This window comes from Oenanthe melanoleuca, chromosome 5 (assembly GCF_029582105.1).
Source record: "Oenanthe melanoleuca isolate GR-GAL-2019-014 chromosome 5, OMel1.0, whole genome shotgun sequence".
NCBI lineage: Eukaryota > Metazoa > Chordata > Aves > Passeriformes > Muscicapidae > Oenanthe > Oenanthe melanoleuca.
The window spans coordinates 54,324,493-54,350,018 of record NC_079339.1 but is presented as its reverse complement, the minus strand read 5'-3'; the positions used below and the strand labels follow the sequence as shown (position 1 = coordinate 54,350,018).

The window sequence follows — 25,526 nt, the reverse complement described above, 5'->3', positions numbered from 1 at the left end:
AATACTGGTGCCAACATTGCAGGAAGAGTATACAGAATAGTATTTGCTGACTTTCTATTTCCAAAAAAGTAGATAACTTTCAAAATACAGATATCAAAGTATCCAAAGGCACAAGGAGGAAGGCTGGAAGAAACACATGTGTAGAAATCCCAGCAGGACAGAATAGAACACCCTGCCAGGAACTGAGGCCACACCTGCAGTGGCAGTAACTGCAGGTAACCCCTCTCCCCTTAGCCAACATACCTGTGCCAGGTCACAAACTGGTGCAGAAAAAGGAAACAAAAACCAAAAAGTTATCAAACATCCTCAGAATTGGTTGACAGATTATCAGTAAATAACTCTGATAAGGAACCAGGGAGCTGTATGTTCACACCAGCTCCTGCCCTCCTTTTTTCATGGTATTTGGGATCCCCAAATCCATTGGTTCCTGCAGAGCAGGGAGAGCAAGAGTGGCTCAACCAGTGGCTCTGCTCACTGCTCCTGCAAGTGAAGAACACCCAGCCCTGGCTGTGAACACCTTCACTGCCTCTCACACACTTCACTGCCAAATCACACAGACAATCTCACAGACAAACCTCATCTCACAGACAAACAGGAACAGGCTTTTATGCTTAAAGGGTGTTTATGTCTTGCATAATTTATTTGAGGTCCTACCCTGCTTACACCAAGCTCAAGAGTAAGCTCTTACATGTATTTCAGAAGGTCCAGCTCCTTATCAAGAGTTTCCCTGGAGAGATGCCCTGTCGGAGGCTCAGCTGGGACCAACCTCCCCTTCTGCTTTCCTCCTTCTGGGTGGTGTGGAAGTGCAGAGTCCAGCAGCCCATGCACAGGGCAGCAGAGCTCCCAGAGGAAAGGAACAGGACTCATCTCCTCAGAAAAACAGGTGCTAACACAACTCGCCACTACCCCGTCCAAAAAGAGAACAAGAAGCCAAACAAAAGAAGACCATTTTGAAGGAGTGGAGAAAAAAAACTCCAAACTAACCATGGAAAATGCAAACAAGCTTTAGGAGATGGGCAAATTCCTTTAGGAGTACAAAAGCTTTGTTAATGAATTGACACTGCAATTAAATGTATCCATACCCAATGCCCTCCTGAAAGAAGGGAGCCTTTCCCCAAAACACAAATATCTAAGGGTGAGTGCCAAGAGGATGGGACCAGTCTTTTCAGTGACAGGACAAGGGGAAATGGGCAGAACTTGATGCACAGAACATTCTATCTGAATATGAGGAAAAATTTGTTTATTGTGAGGGTGGCAGAGCACTGCCCAGGCTGCCCAGAGTCGTGGAGTCTCTTTCCCTGCAGATATTCAAACCCTGCCTGAACACAACCCTGTGCAACCTGCTCCAGGTGAACCTGCTCCAGCAGGGGGTTGGACCAGATGATACCCAGAGGTCCCTTCCAACCCCAACCAGCCCAGGATCCTGTAAAACACAGGATAAAGATGCAGCCCCAGGATCTGGGGCCAAAATCAGCACTTCCCATGACAAAATGCATTGCTTCACACAACACTCTGACCTACAGAGCCACAGCATGGCAGGAGCCCAGAGAAAGCTGTCATTTGGAACAGCATTTCATGTCTTTGAAACCTTTTACTCTATCAGCTTCTCTGCTGAGGGATATTTGAATGCAGATATGCACTTTGAATACACAGGACATGTGCCATATACAGTCTGGCCACAGAACAGCTTATGGCTGGCAACTGGCTAAATAAATTCCACTCAGAAATGAATTCACAACTTTACACTTGTCAAATAATTTCTCAAGGTGTGGGTAAAATCCTACACTCAAGTAATTGATTAAGTTATCCACAGACTATGGGATGTCATCCTGAATGTCTTTTACTTGAAAAACTGAGTGTGCAAGTACTGCACTTTAATTACAGAGAAAAGAAAAAGAAACAAAGAGTAAATTTCAGGATGTGCCAAATGCAAGTAAGTTAATTTTCATGTGTTTACAGCAGGATAATCTCCTGCTGCTCAGATACACCGTACAACAGGTTTACTATAAACTCTGAATAAAGACAGAGATTGTTTTTTGCATTTAAGTAGTCTATCTGGATTTCTATTTTCATTTACTGGAACAAACCTGATACTGCTTCCGGAATTAAAGCTTCCCCTGGGGTTAAACAATTCACACAGTGATGATTTCCAAAAGCTACTTGCACACAACTTCAATTACGTAACTTTTATAAAGGTCAGATCTGGACTCCTGCAAGGCCTTTGACACAGTCCCCTGCTGCATCCTTCTGAATTGGAGAGAGATGGATTTGGTGATGGGCTCTTGGGTGGATGAGGAATGCCTGGATGGTCACATCCAGAGGGTAATGGTCAACAGCTCAGTGTCCAGATGGAGGTCAGGGGGTCCCTCAGGGGTCTGTACTGGGACCAGCCCTGTTTAATCAATGGCACAGACAGTGGGATTGAGTGCAGCCTCAGCAGATCAGCAGATGACACCAAGTCCAGTGGTGCTGCTGACACCCCTGAAGGATGAGATGCCATCCAGAGGGACCTGCACAAGCTCAAGAAGGGGAACCATAGGAATCTCATGAGGCTGAACAAGACCAAGTGCTGGTGCTGCAGCTGGGTCAGGGCAGCACTTGGTACCAATCCAGGCTGGAGATGAAGGGATCTAGAGCAGCCCTGCCAAGAAGGACTCAGTGCTGCGGGAGAGGCTGGCCAGGGGCTGGCAGTGTGTGCTTGCAGCCCAGAAAGCAAAGCCCATCCTGGGCTGCATTCCCAGCAGCATGGGCAGCAGGGCCAGGGCATCCTGCCCCTCTGCTGAGAGCCCACCTGCAGTGCTGCATCCAGCTCTGGATCCCAGCACAGGAGATGGTTCAAAGGGGGCCACAGAGATGCTCAGAGGGCTGGAGCACCTCTGCTGTGAACACAGGCTGAGAGCTGGAGGTGTGCAGCCTGGAGAAGAGAAGGCTCTGGTCAGACCTTACTGCAGTCCTTCCATCCTGAAGGGAGCCTATGGAAAAGATGGGGACAAACGTTTTAGCAGACTCTGATGGGATGGAACAAGAGAACTGAGAGGGTAGATTCAGATTATATATAAGGAAGACATTTTTTACAATGAGGGTGGTAGAACACTGGCACAGGCTGCCCAGAGAGGTGGTGGATGCCCCATCCCTGGAAACATTCAAGGTCAGGTTGGATGGAGCTCTGAGCGACCTGGTTGAATTGAAGATGTCCCTTCTCCTTGTAGGAGGGTTGGACTAAATGGCCTTTAAAGATCCCTTCCAACCCAAACCATTCTGTGATTCCATGATTCAGAGTTTCTTACCAATGCTGAAGCCAACTTGGAGATGTCAAAATTAACCTAAGAGACTAACTATTGTTGGACAAATTAACCTGATTTTTAATCTATTATTATTTATGTGATCACACATGGATCCTACCTGTGCTCTGTGGTCTATGAAATAGTGTCTGCAGCTTACAGAACCAAGCAGTGCTAATTACTTGTTCACATGTGGATTCTATCTATATTTATTTTATGGGTATTAACCTGAAATTAAGTCAACACAAAACAAAAAGAGAAACAACAAAATTGAGTATTTTCAGAGGCAACACAAGCCTCAGTCTCGTGACAGCAGCTGTGCCTTTGCAGAATTTTAAGATACAGACACACATTTTTTCCCTTCCACTGCTATTTCTGCTATGCACGTAAAAGGGAGAAATCAGCTTCCCAGGGAAAATCATGGCTTCAGCTGTGACTGATACAGAACAAATCAATATCCATCTAATCCAGAAACAAGATAACAGGCACAGGTTGCATACTGCAAACTCTTCAGTCCCAGAACTCCAACCTCTGCTGCTTTAATTCAGAGGCAGCTGGCACAGCACACTGGAATTTCACTCAGCAGACACTTGAAAGCAAGTGGAGGCAACCACAAGCTCCCTCTCTGCATTTCTCTACGTGCACACAAACCTGTCTTCAAGAAATCAAGCATGAGACAGACCCAACGACTTTACTCCATTGAATGTGTCAAGATACCAGGAAAAGAGTGGGTAAACATCTAAAAAGCAAGTTATACACTGTACCTGCAATGAAATAGGTCTCAGAATCATCCTTCAGTCCCCCACCCCCAATTTGGCACTGAAGCAGGTCATGCCCATGAGGGCTTTATACTGAATTCAGTCTGAAGCTCTTGGTCCACTCACACAACAGGCAAAAACCAGTGACCTGGGATAATAACTCTTGAGAGGGCACATGACCCAGGTGCATCATAGCCCTGACACTCACTGCCCACCTCATCTAAAATAGCACAATGCAATCTGGAAAGGAACAGATAAGGATGTTGGGGGCAACATGAATTTAACACAAGTAACAAAAAAATGTGTAGAGAGCTGTGATTCTCAAATTGAAGCTGCACTTTTAAATAACCAGCAGTAACAAAAACCAAGTGAATCATCTTACTTATCACCAAGAGGCAAACCCAAACCAACAATGGATTCACAGTTGTGGCTGAAGGGTATTAGCAGTTCGTGAAACATCGTGTGGAAACTCGATACTTGTGGTTGAAAAGGATTCAATTCCAGAGATGATTCAGAGATCTTCAGCACAGCTGTAACCATACACTAGAGTATGTTCTGTACCTCAGAAACTGTTTCTGAACTCCAGGATAATCCTCTAAACCTGATGTTCAGGACTTGTTCTGAACGAATTACCTAGCCATTCTGAAGGGAAAAAAAAATAACCCAACCCTTCTTAAATCCTTTGCCAGCTAATCTGTAACACAGCAATTCTTAAATATTCTGGTTCTGGTTTCAGTTTAGTGCACATGTACAGCCAAAACACCAACACCATTTGCTGCAGTGGTCCTGGGAAGGCTGGAGGTGAGTGTGTGTGCACAGCCAGGAGCACAGGTTGGAGTCTGCCAAAGCAGAACAAGCATGAAGTCTCACCCATTTTACAAGTACAGGGCTGGTTTTCCACCACTCAATGGTATTTGGTGGAATAATAAAACAAAGCTCTCCTGGGGAGATGTCCAAGCATAAACCCCTCTGCAGAGAGAAATGCTTCTTAAAGGACCTAGGCCAACCTCTAAAAGGTTTTGTTAAAATCTCCTCATATCAGTCTGTTCCTCCATAACTACAGTCTCTGAAGGCACTGCTCATTTTTGGGTTTCAGCATCCCCACAAGGCATGTGATACCAGTTTCTTTAAAGTCAGGGTTTGGGATTTTAAGCACCATTGGTATAATTACATCCATCAATTTCTCCAACCCACCAAAGATCTTCCAAGTCTTCCAGGTGCACTTAGTAGGAGAGAATGAAGCTGCTTGCAAAATTCTTGAGTATTTTCATGAAGGCAATAATGCCAGTTTAACAGTTCTCATACTCATACAAATTAGCTGCTGTTTGCTTGAATACATTCATATCTGCTATGAAAAAGATGGCTCTATCAGCTGCTTCTTTATGAGCTTGTTCTAAACCAGTGATGTGATAGTGCAAAACTACTTATTTTCTGTTTCATCAAGAAGTAATTCCTTCAGGCATTAAGATGTGACACAAAATCTTTTACTAAATTGAGCCATTTCATTAAGTTTTCTGTGAAGAAAGCAAAATACAGCATGGAATACAAAAGCTTTTAAAATGTGCCAGGGAATATAATTGGGAAGGTAACAAACTATGCAAGCCACACGCCTGTATTACACATTTAAAACATTGTCTGAGACATTAAATAACCACAGAAACAGTTTTATATAATATGATTTAACATCTGTTGTTCAAGAACTCAGGAGCAAGTATTTACTCTTTTCTGATTAATATTAGCAACTTAAAAAAAATAAAAGGCATTCTTCTGATGACTGAAATACATTCCCAGGGGCAATTCAAGCACCACAGTTCTTTCCACAGAAAACCTCCAAATAAAACACAGCCAAGTATTGCCTGGGGAGATTGAACACCAGGAAAGCTCTACACAGCAGAGATTCCCACTTTAGGCACTGCACTTTTTCCTGCTTTTGAGGGAGGTGTTGTGAACTCTCACTCTCTTCTGCACGGAAGAAGAGATCTTCAGAGCTGCTTTCTTTGTGAGGGACCTCTCCACAGCCCCGGGTTTCCATAGCAACAGCTGAGCATCCTCTCCTCCCGTCAGCAGAGACTCATCCGTGGGGCTCCAGCAGAAGGAGCGCACGGTGGCCGAGTGTCCCCCACACAGGCTCCCCACCAGGCCCAGCCCATCCGTGCCACAGCTGATCAGGTGGATGTCTCCTGTGGAGGTTCCCCCAAGCAGGAAGAGTTTCTGTGCCTTCTCATGGTACAAGCCACCCACCAGGTAATGCAGGTGGTGGTTTTCAGTGCAGACTGACTCTCTGGCATCCAGAACGTGCAGCAGGGTTATTGGCTCCTCCGTGTCCAGCTGAGCTATGTCCCACCAGCAGAACCCCTCATCGTGTGTCGTGCAATAGACCTGTTTGTAATCTTCCCCAGACCAGCCAAGAGAACTCACTGAGGAATCTGAGTTGCAGGTCGATATCAAAGCATCATCTTCATTATCCTTGTTGATGTCAAACACATTCACCAAGCCATCGGTTGACCCAGACACTACCAAATTGGGCTCGATAGGATGAAAACAGATTTTGGTGATGTCATCATTGTGACTTTCAGAATAGACTCCCAAGGGCTCTTTAGTGGCACTGGCACAGTCTGTAACACCCCTTGCATCCCAGAACACCAGGAACGTGTCCTTTTCGACTTTCTCCGTTCCGGCACAGACGATGAGGTCGGTGCAGCTGACGTCGAAGCTGATGAAGACGTTGGAAGGGTATCCACTGAACACCTGCACAGGTTTCTGTGAGGCTGAGCGAGCATCCCAGCACTGCAGGGTGCCCTGGCTGCAGCCCGAGAACACCACGCTGGGACACGTGCGGGCGAACCTGACCCCGCTGAGCGCGCCGGGCTGGGCGCGGTACTCGCGCAGGAGCTGCAGCGTGTCCCTGTGGTACAGCCTCAGGGCTGGGCTGGAGCAGGACACTGCCACCAGGCTGCTGCTGCTGCTGGCCTGGGAGGCTCTGCAGGTGTCAATGTCCAGCAGGTAGGCGGGCTCCTGGCGGGGCACGCAGCGCCTGGCGATGCGCAGAGCCGCCAGCTGCTCCTCCACCTTCTCCACCGCCGTCATCTCCCCGCCCGGCCAGAATCCTGCAGGGCAGAAAAGCCAAGGGGAGTTTGAATTACGGCATTCCTCAGCAGTGTTAGCTTTAAATACACGTACGAGGAAGCATCTTGTGATGCACGGAGCTAAGATTCAATTATCCCAATGTCCTCCCCAGCACAACTTCATTCACAGGAACACAGAACCCAAAAGGGCTCCCTGATTCAAGGAGTTCAGTCTCTCGTGTCTGTGAGCACTACACCAGATTAACAGATTAACCAGATTAACCCTTAACAGATTAAATAGTCTATCTGGGAATCCTGGGAAAGTCACTTAGCTAAATTTGCTTTATTATTTTTATAAAGTAACGTGATGCTCTCCACAAGCGCAAACAAAATGAAGTCAGCCCTTCTACCTGAAGAGGAGTAAGTTTTGTTCTAGGAAGCCCAGCCCACCAACAGCTGCATCAGTACAACAGGAGACTTCTCAACTTCTGTGCTGAGGGACGTGCACAGGGGAGGCACAGAACAGCACCAAAACTACACAGCACTACAGCCTGAAATGGCCTGGTGAGGTAATTTTACAAGTATTTAGGCGCCCAATGACGCACAGGAACACCTGCCAGCGTATCAGGGACCACCTAAACAGGCTAAGTGACCTCTGGAATTCACTGCAATTAAGCACCTCAACGTTTTCTGAGCCTCCTGTAAAACCACAGAACACTGGCTTTTAGTGCAGCTGATAAAAATCTTCCCTTCAGTAGCAATTCCTCTCTGGCACTACTGAACCCTCCTAGAAACCCAAACTATTTCAGCAATGCACACAAATGCAAACTTTACCCAGCAAAACCAAAATTAAAATTCTCTTGGATCCTCTCACAGATTCATTTCTAAAATATGCCCTAAAAAAAAGGAAAAACATACTTTTCCTTTCTTTAACACCACAGAAAATTGTATTCTGTAATTGCAGCAAAGACTCCATCAATTCAGAGTCAGGAAAAGCTCAGCAGCATTTACATTTTAGAGACATATTTGCAATAGTTTGCTTTAGTGATTCACATACTACAACCATTTTCTTGAAGGAAAACGTAGGTATGTTATTACAGTCATCCAGTTCTGTCAAATACACAGGTTCAATTAAACCACTATTCTGTGTTTAAAAAGAATCAAACCCCAAACATTGAGGGAATCACAGAAGGTTTTAAGAGGTCAACACTCCAGTGATTTCTCATTGGTACTGATATTTTCTTAAGGTCTGGATCAGCAGCCAACCCCAGATACCACATGCATGAAATGACCCTTTAAAACAAAAATCCAAAGAGAAATGGAATAAAAATCAGGCAGACACAGAACACAAGAAAATATTTTCATGCCTTCCCAGCTGTTCTATCATCAATTTTTCTGCAAATTCTCCACACTGGATTTTTAGGGATAGAATGTGCAACTCTCCATGTATTACTTGCTTTAGTCGTAATTATTTTAATTGTCCATGAGAGACCAAAAACAAAGGAAAAGTTGCTATGACAAAGCTGCATTCTGCTTTTTTTTTTCCTTCTTGTTGTTGTTAGTGGTTTCAGGGGTTTGCTTTCCCTCCTCTGGTTTGGTGTACACAAATATTCATGACACCACATGACAAACCAGCAAATTCTTAAAAAACAACTTAAGCAGGCAGACATAAAAACTTAATTCCCAAGTCACAAATAATCTCACTAAGAGATTTGCCTCAGTAATATCCTGACAATGAGGTCCCCAGGTTAATCTTCTACATCAAAGCAACCTTTCAGAGCACATCCACCAGTCATTTTTGCCATAAAAAGCAGACATCCTGTGGAAACTCCTTTTCCCTCTGAAGAAAAGAAGTTCAACGTGTTTTCTGGCATTACCCTGTGTACAACCTACCCACAGAACTTGTTCCTTACTTACTTTTCTGGGTATGTCCTCAAATGAAACAAGCTTTTACTAGAACTATTACATAAAGCCAACTGTTCTCAAACGCTGTTTGCTACACTGCTTAAACACAAAACTGTTAAACATCCATGCAAATTAATAATAGAAACTGAAGAAATAAAATATTTTTACATTATTAATTAGGAAAACTGCTTAATTCAATTTACTGAAGAATTACAATGGAAGCTTCTATTTAAATAGTTTCAAACATACATGCTTGAGGGTGGAGAAAGGAGTTTTCGTAAACCAGTTCTCCTGCAGTGCTATGGTTACTAAAAAAATCAGGTTATCTCTGTAAATTTCTTGTAAGGAAAATGTAGTTTTCCAAGCTGACCTGAATTTTAAGCTCTAAATATTCAGACTTTGTCTACTCAAAAGACCAAGTAAACTCAACGAGACATGTTCCTGACAAATGTCATCCATTTGGAAGGTAAGCTACAGTTGTGTAAATATTACTGACTGTGATAGAGAGTATCTTTCAATAAGCAGTTTCTATAACACTCATGACAGAGCTTTTACTGCTGGTGAAGGTGAGGGAACTCTACAAATACCCAGAAGTTGTAAAAAGCCAGAGTCTGCAAAAGGAGGTTCATTCAGTTTTAATAACATTTTCTGGGAAATAAAATTAGCTCAACACAACTCCTAAGCTTTTGCCCAGAATGACTTAAGTACAGCTATTCTGAAATACCAGAAAATGCTGTTCATGTTTTCAGACAGAAGTGCAATTTCTACCATCAGGACGGTGAAGGGTTCAGTTTCAGTTTTATTTCCACTACAACAACTAAGAAGTCTTAAAATTGTGTTCAATAGCAGCTAGGTTTTTGCTAAAAACTCAGTAAAATGTCTGCCTCAGTAAGAAAGTCTTCATACCATTATGAAATTGTGATTGAAGGTTATATAAACAATTCATGCTCAAACGTCAGGGTGTAGCTGCCAGCCCTTCCTTTTCAGAAGGGGAAGTCACTGTTGTATTTTGATGGGAAAGTTTAAATGGCAGGAATAGGATCTGTGTTAAATTTATGAGACAAATAGGAAACAATGGTCTTCCAAACACAATAGGAGATAACTAAGCACTGGACTGCAGCCACCTACAAAGCACATGGTCCTCTGCACTGAAGCACTTTTAGTTCCTTAAGTTCAACAACAGACATATCTGTTTTCCAAAGAATCCTTTGGCAAAATCAATGTCTTTGAAACCTTTTGGACATAGCACAACAGCCAGCTGTGATGATCAGACAGGAGAACTGCTCATGTTTGGATGACAAACTCTCTAACACAGAGTTGTACCAACAGCTTGCTCTTGGACTGCTCCAATCTCAGCAAAAATCAGAGGGCACTGGCCAAAAGCTCCTCTTCTTTCCCCTTGGTTCCTCCTCTGCTCAGACTGTAAGGTAGTTCATTAAATTCAGGTTTTTCACTTTCTCCAGCAGTCACCCACAGTCTGGATTTGTAGTCTCAACACTGACAAAATCCAGGTGATCAAGCTGCCAGGAAATCCCACCAGGGGGGTGACACACCAGTACCTGGCTGAAGATGTCTGCCCCTGGCCAGTCACCTGTGCCTGAAACAGAGGTGCAATCCCACCCTTAGGGATCACCATTCCTTATGTGGAACAGCTGAACCTTTCAGCTGCATCCACACCTGCACCCTCCAAGCCAGGAAAAGCCATCCTGTATAAATTAAACCTGAAACTTCTATGTTACTATATCTAGACTTCTGGAACTACACTCAGGTGATCTGATCTATGAATTTAAGTACACAGTTACATGCAACCCCTGCACATCTCCTGGATACCACAACTACCAGACACAATAAGCTTCTGGAAGGATACTCAAAACTCACATCTTGGGAATTCAGAATAAATATTGTTCAACCTAAAATATTTTGACCTCCAGGGCATCCTACAAGGCTACTTTAAAAAAAGAAATAAAGTCAATGTTTAGAATAGAAGGCATGAAGCAGAAGTGATGCCAAAGAGGCAGGATAGGATTTTCAGATACCTTTGTTATGTGTTTTTCACTGGTGGAGTGTGGAAACAACCATACAGCAAGACTAGAAGCAAACAGTTGTGCTGAAGGCAGTCCTTTCCAGTGGTGGAGAAATGAAAAACAAGTACCTATCTGCACAAAGTAAATACTTAACATTGTCCCAGCACATGCTGCTGTGCTGTTTGTGCAGTATTCAAAATGTTGCAGCTTCAGTTCAAGCCAACAGGCTCATCAGTCCCCTTCAATCCAGAACGTTTTTCAAAAGATAAACCAGCAAATGGTAAGTTATTTCCCTTTCCCTTTGAGTGGTGTACAGAAGATGCTGCCAAGTTGCATAGTTCTCCTTTCCAAAACGGAATGTTAGCTCAAAAATACATAGAAATACAAAATTTTCTTTAAAAAATAGGAGGGAAAATGGAAAAATGGCACATTCTCAAAGGTTTAATCACTAACATAAGAGTAACGTGTGAGTAGGAGGGTAGAAACACATAATAAAAAATAAAAAGACCTGTAGTTCTGGCAGTCTTCTCTGCAGAGGTCAAATACCAAAAATAGCAAAGGATCTGAACAGCAGCAGATGAAATCTTGCACCGTTCTTTCCCACTACAAACAATACAAACAGACTCTCCCTTTATTTTCACAATTATTAAAAGTTCCAGAGCCAACTGAGAACAAACCTGAACCTCTGGGCAGCAGGAAGCAGCTCGTGCACAGGACATGTGGTTTGCATTTGGGAGCAGAGCTGCCAAGGCAGGGAGAACACAGCAGTGCTGCACTGCCCCAGTGCAGAGAGAACACAGCAGTGCTGCACTGCCCCAGTGCAGGGAGAACACAGCAGTGCTGCACTGCCCAGTGCAGGGAGAACACAGCAATGCTGCACTGCCCAGTGCAGGGAGAACACAGCAGTGCTGCACTGCCCAGTGCAGAGAGAACACAGCAGTGCTGCACTGCCCCAGTGCAGGGAGAGAACACAGCAGTGCTGCACTGCCCCAGTGCAGAGAGAGAACACAGCAGTGCTGCACTGCCCAATGCAGACAGAACACAGCAATGCTGCACTGCCCAGTGCAGGGAGAGAACACAGCAGTGCTGCACTGCCCCAGTGCAGAGAGAACACAGCAATGCTGCACTGCCCAGTGCAGGGAGAGAACACAGCAGTGCTGCACTGCCCCAGTGCAGGGAGAACACAGCAGTGCTGCACTGCCCCAATGCAGGGAGAACACAGCAGTGCTGCACTGCCCAGTGCAGGGAGAACACAGCAGTGCTGCACTGCCCCAATGCAGAGAGAGAACACAGCAGTGCTGCACTGCCCCAGTGCAGGGAGAACACAGCAGTGCTGCACTGCCTCAGTGCAGGGAGAGAACACAGCAGTGCTGCACTGCCCAATGCAGGGAGAGAACACAGCAGTGCTGCACTGCCCAGTGCAGGGAGAACACAGCAGTGCTGCACTGCCCCAGTGCAGAGAGAACACAGCAATGCTGCACTGCCCAGTGCAGGGAGAGAACACAGCAGTGCTGCACTGCCCCAATGCAGAGAGAACACAGCAGTGCTGCACTGCCCAGTGCAGGGAGAGAACACAGCAGTGCTGCACTGCCCCAATGCAGAGAGAACACAGCAGTGCTGCACTGCCCAGTGCAGGGAGTGAACACAGCAGTGCTGCACTGCCCCAGTGCAGGGAGAGAACCAGCAGTGCTGCACTGCCCAGTGCAGAGAGAACACAGCAGTGCTGCACTGCCCCAGCGCAGGGAGAGAACACAGCAGTGCTGCACTGCCCAGTGCAGAGAGAACACAGCAGTGCTGCACTGCCCCAGTGCAGGGAGAGAACACAGTAGTGCTGCACTGCCCCAATGCAGGGAGAACACAGCAGTGCTGCACTGCCCAGTGCAGGGAGAGAACACAGCAGTGCTGCACTGCCCCAATGCAGAGAGAACACAGCAGTGCTGCACTGCCCCAATGCAGAGAGAGAACACAGCAGTGCTGCACTGCCCCAATGCAGAGAGAACACAGCAGTGCTGCACTGCCCAGTGCAGGGAGAGAACACAGCAGTGCTGCACTGCCCCAATGCAGAGAGAACACAGCAGTGCTGCACTGCCCCAGTGCAGGGAGAGAACACAGCAGTGCTGCACTGCCCCAGTGCAGAGAGAACACAGCAATGCTGCACTGCCCAGTGCAGGGAGAGAACACAGCAGTGCTGCACTGCCCAGTGCAGGGAGAACACAGCAGTGCTGCACTGCCCAGTGCAGAGAGAGAACACAGCAGTGCTGCACTGCCCAGTGCAGGGAGAGAACACAGCAGTGCTGCACTGCCCCAATGCAGGGAGAGAACACAGCAGTGCTGCACTGCCCCATGCAGGGAGAGAACACAGCAGTGCTGCACTGCCCAGTGCAGGGAGAACACAGCAGTGCTGCACTGCCCCAATGCAGGGAGAACACAGCAGTGCTGCACTCCCCAATGCAGCAGCCTGCAGAGACCTTTCTTCACTGGCACCACTCCCCAGCAGAAGATCAACCAGCAAGTTATCTGAGCACAGAGGAGAAGCTCAGAACAGCTCTCAGGAATGCAGAGTTTCTCCAGCACACACTCTCCCATAGCTGGGTTTGTCATTTCACCCAAGCAGAGAGAGAAGGGGTTTTTCCAGCATTCCCACAAAGCCTGGTGAAGGCAAAGAGCATTTAGTCATCAGGCAGGAAGGGAATAAAATGCACGAGAGGCTACGCTAAAATGCAGAGACAAGATGTAACTGCCAAGAGAATTATTTCATCCTCTCCCATCAGCTACATCTCACTTCAAAATGTAAGGCAGTCAGAAAGAAGCTGCATGTAATTCTTCATTTGCAGTACAAAGAAAATTGTATCAGTAGAACAGAAAGGAGGAAAAAGATAAAAACACAAGGTCTACGGGAAAATAAAAATATTAGGTCTACCAAGCTACTTGCCTTTCATGAAATCAATTCCTGCCCTCGCACCAGCACTGAGCTTTGGGGTACAGTCCTGTTTAGCAATGGAGAGAGGAGCAGTAGGTGGGAGAGAGAACCAAGGAAATGACCTTAAACAGTATTGGTTGGAGAGAAAAAATAAGAGTCAGAGGTAGGAGAGAATAAAGGGAAAAAGGCCCAGGTGCTCAGTGCTTTGGGGTTCAATAATTAAAAAAAATATTTTAAAATGGAAACTACAACTGTTCTGAACACATCTTTTGGGGGCATAAGCAAGTGTTCACATCAATAAAGAAACAAAACCTCTTTTGAATATTATACTGGACATCTAGAAAGAGAGAATGCAAAAACAACTTCTGAACTGGATCAAGCATAGCTTTAAATGCATAGATCACAAAAACCATACAGTGACTATTTTCATCAAAAGAAAACTTTCAGGTTTGTTTTTTTGGGGGGTAAGATTCTGCATTCAAACTAGAAAGAACTATCCCGATTTTACATCCAACACTGGAAAATATGGAGATCTAGAGATCTAGAACATGTAGGCAAACCTTCAGGTCTAAAGTGCAATGAATTAACATTCAAACTTGAGTAATTGAAAGCCTATTGACAGAAAATCATGAACCAAAGAGATGGTAAAGAGCTGTAAAAGATCAGATGACCAACTGAAAAAGCGTAGAATAATCCAGTGTACAATTTAAAAACTCAAATAAGCTAGCAAGCACTATACAAAACTATAAAAATGCCACTTTATAAATTTTGGCTTCAAAATTAAGGCAAATTTATTAAAATATAATGCTCAGATTGCTAACCTACCTTCTCTAGAACAATTTAGAAGACCCTGACATAAACATGGGAAACAGTTTCTAAATACTCTTAAGGAACTGTGCAAAATAATAATTCAAACTCATTTAAGAATATCCCTTTTTCAATCTTCTCTTTTCATCCAATTCCATGCTGGTGACACACACCCACTAGCAGAGGAGCCACAAAGAAAGCTGTCCCCAAAATCCCACTCTGCCATGAGCAGCTGGACCCAACCAAGAACTCCCCTGTGAGGAGGAGCTTTTCTTGTAGAGACCTCACCAGGTAGAGGATGTGACTGCATCCAGGTGTGGGTGAGGTGGTCATCCAATAAAGGACTAATAAGAGGATAAGAGATGCTCTATTTTACTCTCGTGCTATTCTCAGATCAAGCTGGCAGAAGCAATCCTATTTCATAAAGGCAGGTCTGAAAGAATCCCAGGCAATGGGTAAGTTATAGAAAGAGACATTGCAACTGGGCTATTTGTATTCTAAATTATTATTATTATTATTGTATTATGTTTTCTTCTTTTTTTTTTTTTTCTGGCAAAGAATACTATATTTCAAAACACTCTGAAAGCCCATCTATGCCTAAATTGCACTCTCAGAAGCCTCTGAACAGCTGAATAACAAATGCTGCACCCTCAGGTAGATTCTAGAAAACAGGAAAACTTGTCCCAGTGCTGGGCTCTGGCTTGGGGGTCAAAGATGGGGCTTGTGCCTGTTGCCTGTAATGGAACCACAGCTATCCTGCCAGTCTGCTGGAGACCTTGAAGAGAATCCAAGTCTCAGCTTTCTGCACTTGTGCTTATCTCATCAGACCACAGCCACCACGAAAAAGTCATTTCCTTTCTCCTGTGAGCACCTCCCACCAAACGCATCACAGTGAGATCACTTCTGTGACCACAAACACAGCAAAGATACAGAACTCATAACAGCCAACAGCTGCTGGAAATCAAACACAGAGGGTACAATGGTCACCTGCATGTAGCATTAGGTTTTGATCCAGTCACATTTCAGCACAGCAGCCACGAGTGGCTCAGAGGAGGCTCATGCTCACTAACAGCATTTTCCTTTGTGAAGAGTCCAACAGCTTTGCTGTCTGACTTGGCACCAGAGCTATGCACTGAGATGGTCATCTCTCAGCTAAGACAGAAATAAAGTATTTATCTAAGTGGATTTGAACAAGAGTCTGGCCTACAAACACTTCCCAGTCCTGACTGTGGCAGAACAGCTTGCTGAGCAATTCCCAGGAAGGGCCAACACTCACTTTCCCAATCAGTGAAACAAGGACACACAATCCTTGTGCACACAAACATTAGTGAGTACAGTCAGCAGCACATTTTCACACAAAAAGCCTTGTTCTGAATGTCTGCACCACAAAGCACAATGCAAAAGTCACTTTGACACCGTGGTGCACCTGCAAATTCCACAATCAGAAAGTGCTCTAATGCCCTTTCAAGTTTGGGATTACAAGAAAGGACTCCAAGAGCAACAATTTTCAGGGCCATTTTAAACTGAACAAAACACCACATGAACAGGTAACACCAATGATCCACCCTACAGAGAAAGGTGAAAGGAAAAAATTACTTACACAGCTGCATGAATAATTTAGTGACTCTGAAACAAGACCATTTATTTCCTTCAATTTCAACAGTCACTTACTACCAGTATCCTCGTATAGAAGAAACCTGAAAATAAGTAAGAAGTCTTCCCAAAGATTAATAAAATTTTCTGAAATTCTTCCAAAGAATTTATTTCTATACCACAGGAAGCCTGGGAAATTTTAGCCTGAATTTAGCAGCAGTCATAATAAAATGATATAAAGAAACTTTGCTATAATTGGAAAAAGAGCTTCTACTACCACATACTGGTGCCAAAATACCTACAATGATATAAAGTCAATGTTTTATTTACTGGAATATTTCAGGAATTCTTTCACAACAGTAATTTACCTTAAGTACACTTCATTATCAGAGCTTATTTTTCAAAACACAAAACTATTACATTTTCAAGACTCTTTTCTTGACAATCCAAGCTTAAATCAGTTGCTGGTGAACAGGTAAGAAGATAATTCCCTGCATGTAGGGGAATACCAGACAAATATTTGTGTGCTTGGTAATTCTTAGCCCTACTCTAACACCACTGCCCAAGCAATTCTCTGCAGTTCCAGATGTATTGGACAGGCACAAACATCTGCCAAGCCTACGCAGGGAAAACAACTTCTCCTCATTTTCCCCATCTGCTTCCCCAGAATGTGCAGATCACTAAGGTGTCTTTGACAGTCACGTCCCACAAAATCCATTTTTTTATATTTAGCTACTCCAGAACATCCCCACGTCAAGGTAAATTGTCAGACCCTCTCCAGTTTCAAAGCAACAAGAGAAACTTGAGATCCCCGTGTGCCCGTGACGGTTCACAGACTATCAGTTTCCAAAACATGCTCTTTGTGCACACTCTGACAGCTGGAAGCTCTGCTGAATCTTTATCGTGCCCCAAGCTCAATTTTCAATGCTCTGTAGCAGACAAAAGGAAAATATGTCATCTAAGTGACAACAGGAGGATGGAAGAGGCTGAAATAAAGGGTCTCAAAGCTGTGTTGCCTTTATCCTGACCAGGGGAATTTACTTTTGAGTCTCCACAAAAGATGCTAAGGCATCAAGGATGTGGACATTGAACCCATGCAAGGCACTCTCTTTAGCTCTTTGTTTCCAGGAGCTGTTACCGTGTTTACTCTTGAACCATACATGGAACTCTAGCAGCAGCTTCACCAATGCTATAAAAGATTTTTTTAAAAAATCAGCTTTTACTTTTCATGACACCCAAATGCACAGTGATTTTCCAAACTCCACTGGAAGTTCACATTCAACTTTTTCACTCTTTAAGTGATTTAGAACTCAGTCATGAGAAATAAAATCATGAAAGGGAAAGACAAATGAGAAAGTGTGTAGGTATTGATACTCCAGACTTTCTAATCAAGAGATCTGCTGTATGCAGCAACACAGACAACTCCTGCTGGCAAAACCAGAACTCCATGTTTTTGTTAGGACCCACAAACCCCAAAGACCTAGGTGGGGAACTTACTTTTCTGAGATCCACAAACACTTTTCCAATGTCTTCAGCAGCCTGCTGCACCAAAATAAGACAGGGATAAAAAGCAAAGCCAAGAGCTTTTTGCATTTTAATAACCCTGCTCTAAAGCCATGTTTGTCCTCAATGCTTAAGTAAATTCATATTTCACAGGGTCATGGCAGGCTCCCAGCAGTGCCCTTTGCTGAGGCAAATGTCTTGATAATAAAACCATAATCAAGTGCAGAGAAGGAAGGGTTAGATGATGCAGGTAATGGACTGTTTATTTCACAAGAAGTAGCTGGATGCTTTGCCTTGTGTAGCTTGGCAAAGACAGAGACCGAGCAGGGATATGATCACTATCTACAAATACATCAAAGGAATAAATGCTGGGGTGGAGGGGAACTATTCAAGAACAATACTGGCACAAGAGTTTAAGAGTATAAACTGACCATAAATAAAATATGAAGCAGAAATCATAACGTTTATCTTACAAAATACTTCCCAGTTGTAACAGTGGGGATAAAAACTTTAACTGTCTTTATCTGCTTCTATAACCCAGCCAGCCTGGCACCCACCACTGTCCTTGCACAGCAAAGAACCCAAATAGGAAGGCAGACTGAGAAACAAGCAGCTCTGAGATAAGCTGGCTCATTATTCCTTTCTGGAAGATACCACGGTGTCAGGCAGACAACAGCAAGACACAATATTTGCTCAGCCCTATTTTGAAAAGCAGCATTAAGACCTTAGTAAGAGAACATGCATGTGCACAGACAGCACACAGCTTCCAGCTTAAGGTGGCCTCCTCTCCATGCCCTTGGTACTGTCGGGACAGCAGCCCAAGGAGCTGAGCGTGCCCCTCCACACAGCCACGTCTAATGCCTTGATTTTGGGTGGAAAAGCCCAAAGTTTGGGACACAGACTGCCAGGGGCTGTCATTCCGCTCTCGGCCACCGGGTGTCGCCAGTGACCGCCCCAGAGCAGCTCGGAGGGAGAGTCGCGATTTACCCGATCCAATAAAAATTAACACGAGCGTTAATTAAGCACCAATGGTTTTTTTTTCTTCCTTTTAAAAGCCTCCGTTCCTCAAATCAGACCGTTAATCAAAAATCACAGCCTTTGCTTAGAACTGCCTAGCACGAAAAATCGATTAAAAAAACCCCAACCAAATTCAACTATGCCACAACTTTTCCTTCTGAACCATCAGAGGTTAAAAATATACGAGTTCTTTATTAAAGTCTCATTTGGTGACTTTAATCCACAGAGTTTGATCATTCAGACTTCATAATAATGCGAGATGTGGCTCCTATGTCCATGCAAGGCACACATAAACACACATGGAATGACTGACCTGTGTGCATTTGTATTTTCTCTTTTAGCATCCAGCAAGTGCTGAGTCCAGAAACACCATCACTCAAACTTCCTAGGGAAGAGGGATGAACAAACCAAACCTAACAACTACAGAACCCTTGCTCTCTCAACCTCTTACACTCACATCTATCTCCCACAAACATTCCCAAAGCAGGAGTGTTCAATGCACATGCAAGGCAATAGTTGCCCAACACATTATAACTTCTCTTTAAATCTGTTTTTCTCCCTTTCAAAACAGAGTCATGTATTTCCTTAGATATCCTGACAGACACTGAATAAACTAAAATTAAATCCTCTTACCTCAAAAAACTCCTTCATAAAGCACATAAAAACTCAAGTTAGAATTGCTATTAAGAGCTGGATGTTTCTAAACAAGAAATTTTTCTTTCACAGCTGCTTCTCCCTTCTGATTGCACAAAGGTGTAATAACACTTAATTCCAGCTCTCCCACTCATTCCCATGGCAACAAAGGTACACAAATTATTATTACGAAAAGAGCCTCAAATTATTGAAAAGTGAACAATATCTGAAGCTTCCTATTCCAGGTACTGCCAGCATACAACTCCAGTTTGCCAATTTTATTTAAATGCTGGGCTGTCTTTTCAGCAATTTAACTGCACTTTTGTATCTTATCTTTAATGAGAAGGTGAGCAATGGTTTTGAATTGAAATAACAGCCAGGGTTAAAAAGAAAGATCTCAGTAGTTATGGTGAGCTGCAGAGAGAAGTGCAAATGAAAAGATGTTAATCAGTTAAAAATACAAAAAAAATGAAGCTTCTGCTGAAGAAAATAAAAGTGATTACAAGAAAGGTTATAAACAATACAGCAAAACAATCATTATACTTTAAAATTAATTTTGGATTTGCATAATTTAATTTAAGTCAGTATAAGAACCAGGAGTGTTTTAACACACCCATGTTTTCACAGGTAAGATACAGTTGCCATATTAAACAAAGAACCCTTTCAATTTGAGTTTTTTTAATAGGTTTTCATTTATCTGGAAAACTACAGAATTAAAAAAAAAAAAAATAGCAAGTGTCCTTTCAAGGCCACCGGGCATTTTTATATAACACAAGTCTCAAATAGGAAAACAATAAGAACTAGTAAGTTTTGAAATACTTGCATTCCTCTATCTGCTGCAAATTTAGTCTCAAAGTAAGCATTAAGGTCACCTCAAAACATTTTCAGCAATACAAACAGTGCAATAAAAAATAACACAAAAACCTGATGATATTATCAATCTGGAAGAAGTGCTTTCAGATTAATGTGAAAAAGGGGCAATAAATTAATGTCAAGTCTATAAAGAATATAAATAACAATACAGATGGTTTATGTTGCAAAGGAGATCAGACTAGACAATGGACTTTAATTTATCAGACTGAAGAGCTTATAGCATAATACAGCATCATAATATATATTATAATACTTGTTAAAATGGACAGCTGCAAATATTTGCTTCCTGCCACTACTTTGCTTCAGGTTAAACCTCCTAACCCCACATGGGATGGGGAAATATGCTCTTTTTTTGCATTTCTTATCTCCTCCATTGCCCATCTTGCACCTGAACTGCTCTCAAGTACAAAAGCACACTCCAAAACTTTGCCCAGTCCCTGATTCACAATTCTCAACACTTCTTTTTAATGTCTGGTGTGAATGCCACTAATGGGCTTGTCCTCACAAGGAGCCCCATAAAAAACATCTTTTCACTCACCAAATAAACCCAAGTCTTGTATTATCTGCAGAGACAGCTTGGTATAAACACACCTGAGCAGCAGGGTAGTGCTGATTTCCTTCTGTTTTGCCCATCTTTATTTTTCTTTTTTTTACTCAGAAAAGCTTGGAAATAACCATTATTTGTATACTTCCAGTAAAAAGCACAACAAAGCTGGAAAATGCTGCCAGCAGGTAGCAACCATCTGGTCTCTCAGGAGACCACCCACACAGTCAGGTACAGACCAGACCCCAGGGCTGCCCTGCGAAAATGATGCAGGGAAAGAAAAAAACACATTTTTAAAAAATCATCTTGAAAGGTTGAGAGAACTGAGATTGTTCAGCCTGGGAAAGAGACATAATTGCAGCTTCCAGTATCTGAAGGAATCTGCAAGAAAGATGGAGAGAGACTATTTACCAGAGCCTGGAGTGACAGGACAAGGGAAAGTGGATTCAAGCTGACAGAGGGCAGGAAGGAATTCTTTACTGTGAGGGTGGTGAGGACTGGCACAGGTTGTTCAGAGCAGCTGTGGCTGCCCCATCCCTGGGAATGCTCAAGGCCAGGCTGGAAGGGACTCTGAGCAACCGGATCTGGTGGAAGGTGTCCCTGCCCATGGCTGGGGGTTGGAATGAGATTTTAAGGTCCCTTCCAACCCAAACCATTCTATGATTCTATGCTCTTTTCTAAAAAACATTTAAAAAGCCACCTGAACATCATCAATCATCCCATGCACAGAAGAACTCATACAAAATGATGTGGAAAAAGAATTTAATGTATTTATTTCCAGAAGGTATGAGACCACAGAAGAAACAGACAGGCCTTAGGTCATGTCAATGTATGCAAAAGCTGACCAGGAATCCTGGGACACCTTTCCCTACAGACCTGTTCCTTGGCCCCAGAAAATGATATTTGGAAAAAAAACCACAAGCAGCTATACCAGTCTTTAACTCTAAACATGCAAAGTTTAAACAAGCACCATGTAAAATCAGCACCTAGAAACCATGGGATTCACATGAACACAAACCTGTTCAGTTACTCTGCTGACAGGGACAGTTATCTGCAAGGAGCTGCTCTGCACACACACTTCACTAAATCTGATTATTCTGTCAAACAGGAAGCACACTGAAAATACTAGGAAATAAAAGGCATTAACATAACTCAGTTCTGAGAAAAAAGTTTTTACAGACCTAAAAGCAAGCATACTAAGAAAAAAGCTTGTGTTTCTGCCTTCTTTCAACTATATAACACATGTCTAGGAAAAATTAATTTAGAATTATAGTATTGTAACCAATATGAGCCAGTAACATCACACAGAATTGACAATTCCACTCCCTGTATCTTCTAGGAAAAGTTAATTCTACAACACAGCATCCTTGGAGATATCTGATGACTATATAAAATATAATTTAAGGATATGTGTGTCACAGCTTTGGCAGTAGTTTCTGTAACTACTTTTTTTATTCAAAACCAAAGAAAAGTTTATTTTCCTTTTTTCCCCAAGGGAGTAAAACTAACAAACAAAAAACCCCAAACTGCAACTTCCATTTCTTCTTCTGACCTTTTCCAGATTTGTTTGGCTGTGGGGTTTTTTTGTTGTTTTAGACTGTTAAAATTATTAATAAAAATTCCCATCTGCACCAAACCTGGGTGAGGTCAGCTGGTGCTTACCAGCATGACTTCCTAATACATATCTTGTATGGAATCACAGAATCACTGAGGCTGAAAAAGACATTTGTGATCAAATCCAGACACTAACCCAGCAGTGGAAGGCAAGGACTAAACTGTGTCCCTAAAACACCACATCCTCATGATTTTGAACACTTCCAAGGGACAGTGATTCCAGCCTGTTCCCTGCTGGAGTTCTTTACCTGGATCCTTATCCCTGTTCCTGCCAGTGTTCTTTACCTGGATCCTCATCCCTGTTCCCTGCCAGTGTTCTTTACCTGGATCCTCATCCCTGTTCCCTGCCAGTGTTCTTTACCTGGATCCTTATCCCTGTTCCCTGCCAGTGTTCTTTACCTGGATCCTTATCCCGGTCCCTGCCGGTGTTCCTCACCCGATCCTTTCCCTGTTCCCTGCCGGTGTTCCTCACCCGATCCTTTCCCTGTTCCCTGCCGGTGTTCCTCACCCGATCCTTCCCCCGGTCCCTGCCGGTGTTCCTCACCCGATCCTTCCCCCGGTCCCTGCCGGTGTTCCTCACCCGATCCTTATCCCGGTCCCTGCCGGTGTTCCTCACCCGATCCTCATCCCTGTTCCCTGCCGGTGTTCCTCACCCGATCCTTCCCCCGGTCCCTGCCGGTGTTCCTCACCCGATCCTTATCCCGGCCGTGTCACGGGTCCCGTTCCCGGTCCCGGTTCCCTCAGAGCCGCCGCCGCGTGCGCCCCGCGCGACCCCGCCAGCCCCGCCCCCGCTCCCCATTGGCTGCTGCCGCCGCCATCTTCCGGCCATGGAGGCGGGGAAGGAAGCGACGCACGGGAAGGGGATTGGTCAGTTGCGGAGGGGCGGGGCCCGGCACAATCGGCGCGCTGTGATTGGCTGGCGCAGGGAAGCCCCGCCCCGGGCCGCGGGACCGGCCGCGCTCGGCCATGGCGCGGGTTCGAGGCCGCGGAGTGTTCTTACCTGGATCCCTTTTTAACTTACCGATTACTAGGCTAACACATCCAGGCTATGAACAGGAATATGGCATAACTAACCTTTGCTTCTTCTAATGTTTTATTATTGCCCCAAGTTTTGTAATTCGAAATTCCTTGTTCTACTCTGAATTTAGTGTCCAGCACTGAGGAGTAGCATTAATCCATAACCTTGGATGGATGTTGTTCAGTGAGGAAAATAATTTGTACCTTTATTTTTAAAGCAGTTAAAATCACATATATGGTCTTTTCTGATAAATGATGTGAATAATGCTACCAATAAAATGGATAAATAAATAATTTCAAGGCTTTTTTAAAAAATAGAAATATTTTCATTAGCTTAGTTCGCCTTTTTTTTTTTTTTTTTTTAATTGAAATCTAAGCTGAAATTTGAGCTATGTATTTTTCTAGCAAGATAAAAAAAGCTTTAGCTAAACCCAATGACGTGGTCAAGTTACATGGACACTGACCATAGAGCAGTATAAAAAAATACACCTTGTAGTTCAGTTTTATATGACCTTAAAGCAGACAGTCAATCAAAAGACTTCAAAATGCTAACAATTTCATTTGTTTGTCACTAGCCATGTGCAAAATTTTAATTCAACGTGGGCCAGTATAACTGTTATTTTTACTATTTCTGTTCAGGTAGGTACATAAATAATGCATGTGTTTATATTCTACCAGTGCAATTATCTTTCTGGGAGCAGAGATGACCCTTTTCTGTTGATCACTGCAACATTTTGAGTCGTTTATTAGAACCAGGTACTTGCATTCCTGAGGAGTCCCAGATGCACAGCCCACCAAACTCCCAACTGCCATGAAAAAGTGCCCCTTTTTGTTTATTTTTGCTCCTTAACAGTTATTTGGTTAACATTTTTACAGTGCACTGAACATAGAAAAATATCTAAATACATCAAAGCACTAAGACCCAAATTACACACTTGTGTTTTCATAATAAATACCTTTCCCCATTGTGAAGCCTCATCCTGCCAGAGCTGTCACCCAGAACTAAAGTCTGCTCACACGGCTGAGATCAGTTCTGAAGGTTTCCAAACAGGAGGCAGATGATTTCACTGAAGACACAATATGCATTATAAGACTGCATTGCAAATACCAGTATTACAATAATATTTTCAGCTGCTAGTTTTTCATCTGAGCTTCCTGGGGCAGTTGCCACGAATTCATCAAATACCTTCTGTTCATTGTTCATGTGGTAAAAACAGCTGCAAGATCAACTGGAATGCCATGGTTTACAACCATTTGGTGCCCCATACTGCCAGACAAGTGTAGCTGTATTAACAGAAAATACCGTTTTTGGGATAGCACACCAATGCCGCTGAGTCAGTGCACTGTGGGTAGAGATGCAGCTGTGAAGTTTACCTCAGGAATTGCAGAGCAGATGCTCCAGAGTTCACTTGTAACTCTTGACAGCTACTTTAGAGAGATAAAAGATATTTTGAGAAAGGAATCTTTAAGATCCCCACCTTAAAAGAAATCAAAGTCTAAACAAATCTGAGTTTCAGTGTTATGTACTCTAGCCAGAGGTCAAGAACTCAAACGGCAACTTGCGTAGAATGAGAATTTGTTTTTCTTGCTGTGTGTTTGCATCTACCTAATATGCCAAGGTTTTTGGTGGGGTTTTTTTTGTTTGTTTTTTTTTGTTTGTTTGTTTGTTTTTTTGGTTTTTGGTTTTTTGGTTTTTTTTTGTGGCAGTGTAGTTTGGCTACCTTTACCAACTTTTTCAATATAACAATTTGTAATTAGCTGGGATGTGCGTAGATACAGTGTTACATAGCAGGGATCAATGAACATGACTCCATCAGCAGATTCCTGCAGCTGAAGTAGTAGAAGTTAATGTGGTTTGCTAGAAAAAGGAGTTTATCTTTAACAGCTTTAAAAGGTACAGCTCATTGGTTTCACTTTTCAGTTCTCCTCTGTTGGGGATAAGGGGGAGTAGGGAGCTCACAAACCTCTCTCC

The 25,526-nt window shown here is 43.5% G+C and overlaps 1 protein-coding gene across 3 annotated transcripts; it reads right to left on the bottom strand.

The window, feature by feature from the left end:
- Positions 1–5,507: 5,507 nt before the first annotated feature.
- WDR89 (WD repeat domain 89) lies at positions 5,508–23,331 on the bottom strand. Of its 3 annotated transcripts, none has more exons than XM_056493664.1 (2): positions 23,227–23,331; positions 5,508–7,146 (listed from the first exon to the last, which is right to left on the bottom strand). In XM_056493664.1, exon 2 carries the CDS (start codon positions 7,124–7,126, stop codon positions 5,945–5,947), a length of 1,182 nt encoding a protein of 393 aa, XP_056349639.1. In that variant the 5' UTR covers positions 7,127–7,146; positions 23,227–23,331; the 3' UTR covers positions 5,508–5,944. The 3 variants fall into 3 exon arrangements, with proteins under 3 accessions (XP_056349639.1, XP_056349640.1, XP_056349641.1); XM_056493665.1 differs by having other exon boundaries at positions 23,191–23,309; XM_056493666.1 differs by having other exon boundaries at positions 23,118–23,255.
- Between the last annotated feature and the right edge of the window lie 2,195 nt (positions 23,332–25,526).